The following is a 12,602-nucleotide window of genomic DNA, read 5'->3' as shown; positions in this document are numbered from 1 at the left end:
ATGAGTTAACAGTTTTAAAAATCTATCCAAATCTTTGGGTTGAACCAATACAATTTTTGACAATTTATGTTGTACATTAGCCTTTAATGTTTGTATGTTGATGAATTTCATGAAGTTACTAAAAGTCTATTGAAAATTTGAATACTTATAGACTTTTATAGAGTTTTTAAAAGTCAATGAATACCACCTGACTTTTTAAAACTCTATGAAAGTCTATTTTGAATACTAGTAGACTTCTATATAGTATGTAAAAGTCTAAATTGAATATATCTAGACTTTTAAAATCTACAAAAGTCATTAAAAAATCAATAAATCTCCTACATTGAATACACTCCCCTTAGATTACATTATGGATATTTGTGTGTGTGTGTGTGCAATTTTCGATTGAGTATTTATTTAAATATATAATTGAGTATTACTCTTGTTGTAGAATGACAAATTTTTACCAATTAAGTCGATGATTCGCCCCTTAAAATATTTGAATTTATATTGTAGAATCAAATAAAGTATGCATAATTAAGTAAATAAATTATAATAAATTTTTGTTAGTTAATAAGGTGTTTTGAATATGAAACTTTCTTAATTAAGTTTTTATGGTAATTTTTCATATATATAATGGAATAAAATAAATGTAGATCTTTTATAAGACGGTTTTACGAATTTTTCCTCGTGAAACGGATCAACCTGATTTATATTTAAAATAAAAAAATATTTTTTTATGAATCAGATCGAGTTGGAGTTTTGTATCACAAAAAATTGATCAATAAAAATGTGAATTTTTTTTTTTTTAATGGGAAGCCTTTTTATGATTTTCAATTTTAAATGGGCTTTACTTTAGATAACAGTTCGCAAGCCCAATCAAATCCTGCGTGTATAAAAAGAGTCCATGTCTTACAACTCTCGTCTCGAGGCTTATAAATCTCACTTCAGTTTGAATCCTGCAATCACCTGCGATTTGAGTTGGATTCTGAAGTTCTCTAGAACCCTAATAAACTTCCGGAAATTGGACTTCCGCTTCTACGGTTCAAATTCTTTGCCCGAGTTGACAATTAGCGGGAGTTTCTTTACCTTTTTGCGCGAAAACCAAGATATTTGCGCACGTGTTGGTGTTGCCTGAGATAAATTAAACATGGACATGGTATGCATTGAGAAAAAGAATTCAGATTTAGAATTATTCACAATTTTGTGTTTCAATTATGACGATAGATAAAATATTGGTATTAGGGTATCAGATGGTTTTGCTTTAATCACAAGTGATCTATTCTATTTCAGTTTGGTCGATATGGATACCATGGAGCATCATTTGAGCAAACATACCGGTGTTATCCTGCTTCCTTTATTGACAAGGTTGGAAGGCTTCCTTTTAAAACTTTTGGGTTCCTCTTGGTTTTTATAACTGAGGATTTGAACCATATTGTTTTGAATTGAAAAATAACTTATAATTAAAGTTGAAGATTTGCGTTCATGGATTTGAAAACCACCCAAGCAATTAGAGGCAAAATTAGAGTTATTTTACCGATTCTGTTTGTGGCTACTTTAATGTATTGCACTCTTGTATCTCTGATTATGTCCTCTAATGTTCAAGATTTTCTTTGGAACAGAACCAGTAATAGTGTAATACGCTTAGTATTGCTGCTATTATTTATGCCAAGCATTGCTTAGATCAATGTTCTCCAAACCGGACCGGACCGGCCGGTCGGACCGGTTCAACCGCGAACCGGCCTCTAGACCGGTCCGGAGAAAAGTAAAAACCCGGAAAACAGGTTTAACCGGAAAAAACCGGTTAAAACCCGGTTAAACCGGAAAAACCGGTTGAACCATTTTGAACCGGTTGAACCGGTTATTTGGATATTTGTGTAATTTTCATCTTAAAAATTAAGTAAAAACTATAAAAACATAAATAATCAATATTTTACTATTTTATTTATTATATAAAATAAATAAAATATTAATTTTATTGATCCGGTTCGACCGTTCGGTGGAACCGGTTGAACAATTTTTTAAGGCTTGACCGGTTCGATTAACGGTCCGGTTATAAAAACACTGGCTTAGATATTGTCAATTTATTAGATTTGGGATGATTTTAATTTTCCCACTTTCTTGATTTTGCAGTCTCAGATAGAAAATGGTGACAAAGGTAAAACAACTTATGCTTCTACCACTGTTGGCAAGTTAAGGATATTTCATTGGCTAATTTTTTTAATTTGTTTTTGTTCTTGTTCCAGTCATCATGCCTCCATCAGCTCTTGATCGTCTCGGTAGTTCTCCTTTCTTGTGTGGTTCACACTGTTCTTTTTTTTTTTGGGGGGTGGGGGGGTGGGTGGGGTTGGTTGGGGGTGTGGGATGTGTTTTCTACCTTTCCGATGCTTGACTAGCTATTGGTCTTTAAGGTTTAATATAGATTGGGGTGTGGGGTGTGTTTTCTACCTTTCCGATGCTTGACTAGCTATTGGTCTTTAAAGTTTAATATAAATTGAAATTGCCCTTATCATGCAGCATCACTTCATATTGATTATCCTATGTTATTTGAGATTCAAAATGCTTTCACTGAGCGGGTTTCCCACTGTGGGGTTCTGGAGTTCATTGCAGAAGAAGGCACAATGTACATGCCTTACTGGGTATGTCCAGAACATCTCGTTGTTTTACAACCTTTTCTGGACAACATTTGATTGTAATGTCATCTTACAGATGATGGAGAATCTGTTATTACAAGAAGGAGATTTTGTACAAGTGAAAAATGTGACTCTTCCCAAGGGTACATATGTTAAATTGCAACCCCACACAAAGGACTTCTTGGATATCTCTAATCCAAAAGCTATGTGAGTGTTGAGATAAGATTTATTCATCCTATCGTGAATCTTGAACATAAAACGTAGATGCAACATTTAGCGCACCCAATTTGCATCACACAGGTTTTGCTTGTCTGGATGTGAATACGAAACTAGTGCGTGTGCACATACCCACATATATGTTGCATCGTTTTGAAAAACTTCGTTTCTTATCTATAGTAAAGACATCATTCAAGTTTGATGTTCCATTAAAATTTTGTTGCAGCTTGGAGACAACGCTGAGGAATTATTCCTGCTTCAGCACTGGGGATAGCATCATGGTGGCCTATAATAATAGAAAGTACTACATAGATATCATCGATGCAAAGCCTTCTAATGCCATAAGTATTATCGAAACTGATTGTGAAGTGGACTTTGCTCCTCCTCTCGATTACAAGGAGCCCGAAAAACCTTCTGTATCCATCACAAAAGGCAAACCACCAACAGAAGGTACAATTTTGATAATTGCCATATTGACATGCGCTCTTCTTGGCATTATGATATCAAGGGCATGTGTCGATATTTTTCTTGAACTACCAGCTGAACTATCTTATGCCCATTTTTGGATGTGCAGGTCTGGAGCCTCCAGCTGAGACCGGACCGAAGTTCAGTCCTTTTACCGGTATTGCAAGACGGTTAGATGGGACTCCTCTGATAACCCAGCCTGCACCAGTTACATCAAACGTAAAAACTGATGCTCTTACTGCTAGTGGGCAAGCTTCGACAGCAAGTTTCAGTTCACTAAGTAAAAATCGCCTTTCTCAAGGGAGGCTCGTATTTGGTTCAAATACAGATCGCTCTCATCAAGCCTCAAAGGTCTCTATTTCCCCCCACCTCATCGTATCTTTCTCTCACTTACAAAAAACCAACATAGATATTTCATTTTTAGTATTAGTATATTTGTAAATAATCAAATAATTTCAGTTATGGAGCTAAAAGTAAGAAAAAAATTTAAAAAAACCAATGTTCTTGTAATCCCTTCATGTTTCATTATGGTTTTCTTATACTGTAGGACACTTCAAAAGGCACCAAGCAAGAGCCGCCAAAGAATGAAGAACCAAAATTCCAGGCCTTTTCTGGGAAGAAGTACTCACTGATGGGTTGATTATATATTCTATATTCGTATAAACTTTATATTTTCTCATGTTATTTTGGCGCTGAAACTTTATCGTTCAAAGGTATGGAAAAACAATAGTTGTTAATCCAAACTTGGTTATCGAACTTTATTGAAAACATGCGTAGCTCGCAAACTATCAAAAATAAAATAATAGGCATTCAAATTTGGTTTAAAATATATTTGAACTGATTTAGTTAAAACAAGTTTAAACAAAAACAGAGTAATTCGGCATGACCCACAAATTTGCATACTTGAATCATAAACATGTCTTTGAGATTTGAAATACTAAAAACTTGGCGTGGAAAATATGTACATCTGTCTCAGAGATGACTTGAACACTAGATGCACGCTGAGACCATTGAGGCTTGTTGTCGTCTTGTCGAAAACACAGCATACCCTTTTCAAGGCTCATATTATACATGGAAAATAATTTTCTTTTGAACGATTACATGGAAAATAACTTTAGAATGGGAAAAAAAAGAAAATCAAGAGTCCACACATTAATCATCCAATCAATCTTTATTCGTCGCACACAATTACAAAAATTTTCCAGTAGGAAGTCCGTAAATTGTACTAAAGTCCACATACCAAATCAGTCTATCCACGGCAGATTTCTGTCAAAGCATCCTTCACATTGGGATATTTGAACACATACCCGAGTTCCATCACTTTCTTGGGAACCATGTTTTGCCCTTCCAAAAGCTTAAACGAGTGCCAAACATTGTAATGTCAGCTCATGCACCACCTAAGACTTTACTTAAATAGGAGGAATGAGAGAAGAGATCATACCACATATGCACCTTCTTTAAGTGCAAATCTGAGGAAAAAAGACGGGATATGCAACCAAGAGGGTCGACCCAAGACCGATCCCAGATGAGTGCAAAATTCCGAAAGCCGAACAGGGTTTGGAGCAGAGGTGTTGAAGGCTCCTGTTATTTAGACGTAGTAAATTAGGATACTCTGAGGGATGAGGGCAACATGATTGAGTTTTGGGAACCAGTGGTATAAACAACTGTCACAGAACAGTTCAAGTATTTTTAACTTGTAAATAAATAACATGTAATTCAAAACGAATTATCTCGCATGCATTTTACGAACACCTCAAAGCCTGATTGACTGAAGTGAAGCCAAAGGACACATCAAAAGAGTCGTGGAGAACACCAAAGAGTTGGAAACGTTGCACGAAGTTCAGCATGATCCATGTCGATTTCATGCAACTCAGCAATGTTTGTTTAACATTCAATTATTTTTGAATTGCGTGCAAACATAGCTTAATTAGTGTAAAATATTAATTTGTAATGCATTATTCAAGTTTGTCATCTTTGATTTATTGCGTTTAACGTACCGAACATAATCACGCAGAACGAAGAGTTTAGGAAGTATTTTTTTGGTTTTTGTTGGGTGAGAGTGTTTTTGAGGTGTTTGTAAATGTCGGTTTCTGTTTCAACTTCTATAATTTTTAACCAAAAAATAAAGTAAAATTTATCATATTACATAATTGCTCTTAATTTTTATAAATATTTTTGGAGATTTTGTAAAATGTTAAATTTTATTTATCTATCAGTTTTTAAGAGTTTCGAATGGAACTCATAAAATTCCATTCATATTTTATTACAAGTATTTATTTTTTAAAAAATATTTTGTATTTTTGTATAATTTTCATTTCCATAAAAAAAAATTGACATAATTTTCTGCATTTATACAAAAAAAAATTTGTGTTATTTTATTAATCTTATATTAATTTTCAAGCATTCATATGATAAAAAGATTTTTGATACAAAATATTCAAAAAGTAATAATAATTATATAAATAAAATGTCAGTAGTGTGTACCAAAATTTAAATAATTAAAAAGATATATAGATTAAAGATATTATTGTCATTTTATTAAAATTAAATTTGAAATAATTTTTGTCCAAACACTCAATTTAGATTATTAATTTTATTTCCAACACTTTACTTTTCTTTCTCGTCTATTTCGAAATAATCTATAGAAGAATCGTTTAAAATAAACAAAAACACTCTCTAATATGCTACGTGAGAGTTGAATTAATCAACTAACATTATTGCAAAAAGAATGCTTCATTCCTAATATCATCTGCAACCAAATAACTACTAAGAAATAACATTATGACCGTCATTTCTCCTTTTTTCGGTCGTTCGGTTTTACGGTTTGCATCCAAAACCACCAAAATAATGCATTCAATCCAATTATTATCGTTTTTCGGTTCGTTTATAATCGTTTTTTAATTATGGATTTTCGGTTTTTTCGGTTTATCCGGTTAGGAACAAGTTTTGGATTCAAGAATGGGACTTAGTGCACTTGTTAATCCGTCACAATTTGAAGATCATCCACGCAATTCGAGTTCATAACCCAAAAAAGATATGGAGGAAAAAACACACCTGTATAAGCAGGATTGGATATAGCTTCAAGGATCATGTCTATTTGGTCATCCATATGAATCCATGGAAACCTGCACAAAAAGAAAGGCCAAATTATGTTTCAAACAACAAGAAACTATGACGTACAGAGACGCAACACACAGCGACCGGTGAATACAAGATCATGAGATACAACCCAAAAAATTGTGTTCACAAATGGCAAACAGCGGGGGGAAGACCCAACAAGGAGGCCGATACATAGCTCAAAGTGCATAGTTGATTTTGTTTCTTAAGTACTAGTTTGGCCTTCCCACCTCAGAGGAAAAAAAAAGTTAATTTATTTTATATGATATATAGTTTCATATGATAGTTAATGTAACCCTCTCATCGAATTTCTGGTTCTGTCTTTGCTTGTGAGACAAAGTTTAGGGGCAGTACCACTGGTTTCCGGTGCCCATTGGCCCGCCGGCATACTTCTTGAAGGCAGGTATCATACTAGCTGCAGAGATTCAGCAAGAGTCCCATCAGTTGTAACATCAAAACGACTTGTATGAATAGTGTGAAAGACACATATTTCATTGCCAGGATGCTAGCAGCCGCATCAAACACAGAGTTGAAGATTTTGATCAATCGCACTAATTTCATGGATTAACAATCCAAGAAAATTCAAAATTCATCCAAACTTTCAGTAGATTTGTTCACGCGAGTATATCGATTCAAGAGAAGCATTTAGAATGCAACAAAGAAGACACAATTTAAAGCCAAGCAAAAAACTGACAAGGATTTAAGAAAGAAATAAACCAGACCTAAAGCACCACCCTCTAATCCGAGTACAACACCAATACGAAACACCACGAGTCTAACGTTTGTATTGACTTTTTGAGCAGCTTCTTCCCATTCTCTACAAACCTGGAAAACCATAAAACTTCGTGTATATAAAATGGATATTGATGTCAATATTTATAAACAATTCATAAAAACTACGACCCTAGAAAATTTTAGTCTCAAATACCTCAGCCAAATAATCAGTTCCCGGTGGGCTTTGCTCATCAAATGTAAGAGTTTCACTAGTACCTGAGAGTTAGGTTTGCAATTATTCCATAAGAAATCATTATGATAAACCATTTAAGTTTGATGGTACAATATCTCATTAGCCAAAAAAATTGGATATCACAAATTTATCGAATGAATACAAAATACTTAGATGAAAATAGAAATTCAAACATACATACCATAGTAGCCACATGCAGATGAACTGATCAAAACCTTTGGACGACATTCATCTGGTGAACTATTTATTATGTCTACGACCTACACAATTCAATTTTTGCAATTGATCGAACAGTAAATACAAGGGGATACCATTAATTCTAGGTATCAAATTCATGACTGAACAAAACTTTTTAGAGTATAATGAAACAAACCTTTGAGGTTGTCCTAATCCTGCTGTCCTTGATTTCTTTCTTCACCTGTAAACATTGCATTAAGATCAATTTGTTCATAAACAAACTTGTGATGTGTAGGTTATACAGGTATGATCATGCACTCAAATTTTGAACAGTGAAAAGTGCTAAAAAAAAGTCAAAAGCAATTTAAGAATCATTTATTGCAAGAAAAAAGAAGCAGCTATCACCTAGAGTGAACTCGAAAGCACAGATGAACTCGCCAGTTGTACCATCAAACAAACAAGGGACAAAAAATAAAATTTTATTTTAGGTATCTCAAAACATACCTCAGGAGTCCATCTCGTGGTTATATGCTGTCCGGCCAAATTCACGACTGCAGTCGAAGTTCGAATGGAGTCTTTCCACTCCAGCTCCTCCGCTATTACAACTTTGGGAAACTCCTCGACTAAACATTTCGTGAGAAAAAAAAATTATGAAACCAGATGGACTTTGAGACATCCACAAAAATGAGAAAGAACGTCGAAAATGATATGGGAAAACAAAATTTTGTATTCTTGGATCATGTTAAGTTTATAAAGAACGAAGTAGGAAAGAAACGAAAAAGGAGAGATGAATGGAAAAGAAACTAAAAAGGGATTTTAAGCAGCTTTTCGTTTCTCATTCGAAGAGCAAACGAGAAAGGGACTTTATTTTACAACAAAAGCTCTACAATAACCCACAGAAACAACGAGATTCGTGTTATCTATCTCATTTCACAAGCCTTGCAATCACAATTCATGAAACTCGTGCTAAGCTAACCCGCAAAAAGGAATTTCAAGAATATAACTTCATTACATTCTTACCTGGAAAAACTGACAGGGCGCTTGATCTAGACCGCGTCAAAACGTGAACACCGTGATTATCTGCATTTCGAAGATGATGTATAGAAAATGGATTATACACATTCACTATATAATCGGGCGAATAACACACCAGCAATCAGCGCACCGAGTCAATTATTTTAAATATTTCGACAAGAAAGATAAGGTGCAGAGCAGCATATCCTGATATGATACCTGCAAGCAATCTTTGCACCAACCTTTTACCGATAAACCCAGTGGCTCCAGTTATTGAAACCACCATTTCATTGGCCTGCATCGAAAGGAAAAAGAAAGTAAAATCTTACCACGCGAGGGCCACTAGCATTTTAACGTATATGCCCACGCTCAAGGCCAAATCTCCTAATCAGAATATATATTTTTAACTAAATAGACATATTAATGGGCAAAAACACAATCTTAAACGAGAAGGATAAATGGTATTGAAGCAACATCACCTTCCGAGGTACCCCAGAATCACTGCCACCACTGAAAGACATGATTCTTTACCACCCTTCCAAAATAACTCCTACAAAATGAAACAGAACAAAAATTTCTTGTGACGATCAAATTAGTACTCATCAAGAAACAACGTTATTTTCAGTGAAATGAAAAAAAAAAAAAAACTCGAGTTTTGGCATGAAGTGGTGAGATAGAGAAACGGACCTGTTAGTAGGTACGCACAAAATTTTGGAGAAATCAAGGCAGCAAAAGTATTCTTTTATGTTTGTTTCGTGCCTGCTTTGTTGCCTTTCTTTGACCGCGCATTTTTCATATAAAAATGTGAGCTTGAAGTAAACGACTGTCACCACCAGCGAAAGATTTATTTTTTAATTGTATTTTTGGTATATTATATAATTACGATCAAATTTCAGTTTAGTCTCATATTTTTATTTTTGATAAATTTAGTTATTTTTCATCGATCGTGTTTATATGTTTCTATACATGTGTCACGTTCGAAAAATGATTAAATATAAAAAATATATAACGAATTAAAACTAAAATTTGATAAAATGAAATATCAAGATGTAAAAATATTTTCTTCCTAGTTATTGAAGCACCAAGACTATATACATAAAATTTATTTTGTTGTGTATGTTAATTTATAAAATTACAAAAAAGAATTCATTAATTGTATATATTTAATAATTACTTGGTAAAGTTTATATTAAATTAAATTAGAAACATATAAGATATTAGTTAATATATTAATAAAATCAATAATATCAAGATAATATTAATGTAAATATCTCAATTTTAAATTTTTTTTTTTAATTATATATATCTTATCTTATAATATATATATATATATATATATATATATATATATATATATATATATATATATATATATATATATATATATATATATATATATAAAAGTAAGAGAAGCGAAAACGGATGAATTTTAGTTTGTAAAATTATGGATAGAAATGGTTCGAAACTTATGTATATGAAATTCATTTTTTTTTCTTTTGATTATATCTGTTTGTTTTTTAATTTATAAGTAATTTATCTAAAGAAAAAGAGTATTTATCTTTATTATTTATATAGCAGGAAAAAATTAAAATAATATCTTAGATTCTTAATTAGTCTCTGGAATGCGAAGAGTGGAAACTGAGAAGGAGCATATCCAAAGTGAGATCAGTGCGTTTGGCTGAAAATTTCTTTTTTTTTTTTTTTTTAAATCCAAAAAAATAATATTTTGACAATTAAAAAGTCAAAAAATATGGCTATAGTCTAATAGACTAATTAAGATGCTATTTTATTTTAAAAACTTTGATTTTTTCATCAAAAAAAACATTTTGATAATTAAGAAGTCAAAAGATATGACTACTAGACTTATACATCAATTTTATTTTTACAAAATTTAAAAAAATTTATACGAAATATAAAATTACTCATGATATAAAAACAATTTTTCAAAGTAAAATTTTGAAAAATCATTTGGATTTTTTTTTATTGTGATCTTTTGGATTTGATATAACTATGTAATGCATATTATGCCGAAGACTATTAATTACTAATTAGAAAGAAATTTAGGCAAAAATTTGTGTGAGACGGTCTTACGGGTCGTATTTTGTTAGACATATCTCTTATTTAGGTCTTACATAAAAAAAAAATATTACTTTTATGCTAAGGGTGTGTTTGGTTGAGTGGATTAAATAAAGATAGATTAATAGTCAAATATTTATCGTTAAAATTTTAAGATGTTTTAATAATCATTTTGACCCGGTTTAAGATCCAATTTTATTAATCAAATAGTTGTCCATAGAATTGGATCTTAAACCGGGTCAAAATGATTATTAAAACAACTTAAAATTTTAACGATAAATATTTGACTATTAATCTATCCTTATTTAATCCACTCAACCAAACACATCCTAAGCGTATTACTTTTTATTGTGAATATCGATAGAGATGACCTGTCTCACAGATAAAGATTCATGAGACCATCTTACAAGAGACCTATTCGAAATTTATGTTATATGAAGAAAGTTTCTCATATTCGAAAAAATGTTCGTTCAACTTCTCGATTTCAAAATCGTTATAGTAGAAATATTAAAAAAATACCCACAAAATAAAATATTAGTCGCGACTATGTTCGAGTGCTTGATCGTGTTATTTTGGAAGATGGAAAAAAAATGAAAACGTCTCTATTTTACATTTTGAAAAAATGAGTAATCTCATTTTGAAAAGAAAAATTAATTAAAACTTACGTCTTTCTTCAAAGAAATGTCGTAAATGACGACTCGGCATAAATAATTCATTTATTCGGAAATATTTGTACAATTAGGCTTTACATTCAAAGTTTTGAATATAAAAATGGAGATGGTTGACATTTTGGAGTAATATTGAATTTGTAGTTGCGTTGAACACAATCGTTACCTTTGTTTTATGAGTGGGTCTCATGTGAGACCGTCTCACGGATCTTAATCTGTGAGACGGGTCAACGCTACTCATATTCACAATAAAAAGTAATACTCTTAGCATAAAAAATAATATTTTTCATGGATAACCCAAATAAGAGATCCGTTTCACGGATACGACCCGTGAGATCGTCTAACACAAGTTTTTGTCTTGTTTTATATAGGAGGAGTGTTATTTATATAACTCAAAATCCTGTCCTTTTAGAGGAAGGATGGTGGCATTAAACTCGGATTATTCTTTGTTATATACGAACTATTTCTCCACATATAATAATTTTAAACGTTAGTACTTGAATCATCGATATATATGTTACCTTCTATAAAAATATGAGTTACTCACATTATCTTATATTATTGGAATATGGTGAGAAACACTCTCAATGTAGCATAAACTAACACACGTGTAGTACATTGAGATAAAAATTTACGTAAATATTGATTTCAAAATTAGAAATTTGAATTTACTTCTAAAATACATAGCATCCCATTTTATCAATAAACTTTGGGAAAAAAATTCGTTCTCTTATAGCAATGGAATTTAATAATTTAAATTATTTATGTATATATAATTATTATTTATAAAATTGTGAGTAGTCCCTGATGTTCAACTGTGATATATTACAAGTCCCCCCCCATAAATTTCTCTGTCTAAGTTGCCAGAAACGACTGAGCTTGGTAGATGAAGAAAAATAAGATCAAACCTCAAACGTTTCTTGCAATTCAATGAATTTCACGTGATTGACTATTTAGTTTAGTTTAATTTTTTTCTTTGAACAAATTTAGTTTAGTTTATTATTAATTGAAATATACACGACTATCATAAATTATGAAAAATAAAGAAAAACGACAATATTAATTAGTTAGGTCATATATTTGTATTTTTACGATTTTGATACTCCATGTTTTCAAATTTCAACATTTGGCCGTTATCTTTGTTATTTATATAATTTTAGTCATTTTTTCGATGAGACTGTTGATATGTGCATCAACAATTCCGATAAAAAAGTACTAAAATAATCAAAAATGGAAGATAGGTTACTAATAATGAATAAAGACAACATTAAAAAACCAAAACCTAAAAAA

General features: G+C 31.8%; 2 protein-coding genes across 2 annotated transcripts; one reads left to right on the top strand and one right to left on the bottom strand.

Annotated features, from left to right (window-relative positions):
* Positions 1-877: 877 nt before the first annotated feature.
* Positions 878-4,482, top strand: LOC140827024 (uncharacterized). Its single transcript, XM_073189605.1, has 9 exons — positions 878-1,138; positions 1,273-1,347; positions 2,113-2,137; positions 2,226-2,258; positions 2,497-2,618; positions 2,689-2,819; positions 3,055-3,278; positions 3,403-3,644; positions 3,841-4,482. Exons 1-9 carry the CDS (start codon positions 1,130-1,132, stop codon positions 3,931-3,933), a joined length of 954 nt encoding a protein of 317 aa, XP_073045706.1. The 5' UTR covers positions 878-1,129; the 3' UTR covers positions 3,934-4,482.
* On the bottom strand, positions 4,322-9,348 carry LOC140827023 (epimerase family protein SDR39U1 homolog, chloroplastic-like). The gene is made up of 13 exons (XM_073189603.1): positions 9,256-9,348; positions 9,048-9,118; positions 8,788-8,863; positions 8,575-8,634; positions 8,059-8,177; positions 7,751-7,795; positions 7,559-7,637; positions 7,339-7,400; positions 7,133-7,235; positions 6,765-6,825; positions 6,348-6,418; positions 4,735-4,874; positions 4,322-4,647 (listed from the first exon to the last, which is right to left on the bottom strand). Exons 2-13 carry the CDS (start codon positions 9,087-9,089, stop codon positions 4,543-4,545), a joined length of 963 nt encoding a protein of 320 aa, XP_073045704.1. The 5' UTR covers positions 9,090-9,118; positions 9,256-9,348; the 3' UTR covers positions 4,322-4,542.
* Between the last annotated feature and the right edge of the window lie 3,254 nt (positions 9,349-12,602).

This window comes from Primulina eburnea, chromosome 3, assembly GCF_022965805.1.
Source record: "Primulina eburnea isolate SZY01 chromosome 3, ASM2296580v1, whole genome shotgun sequence".
In the NCBI taxonomy this organism is placed as follows: Eukaryota; Viridiplantae; Streptophyta; class Magnoliopsida; order Lamiales; family Gesneriaceae; genus Primulina; species Primulina eburnea.
The sequence above is the reverse complement of the archived record's forward strand: the minus strand, read 5'-3'. Positions and strand labels throughout refer to the sequence as shown.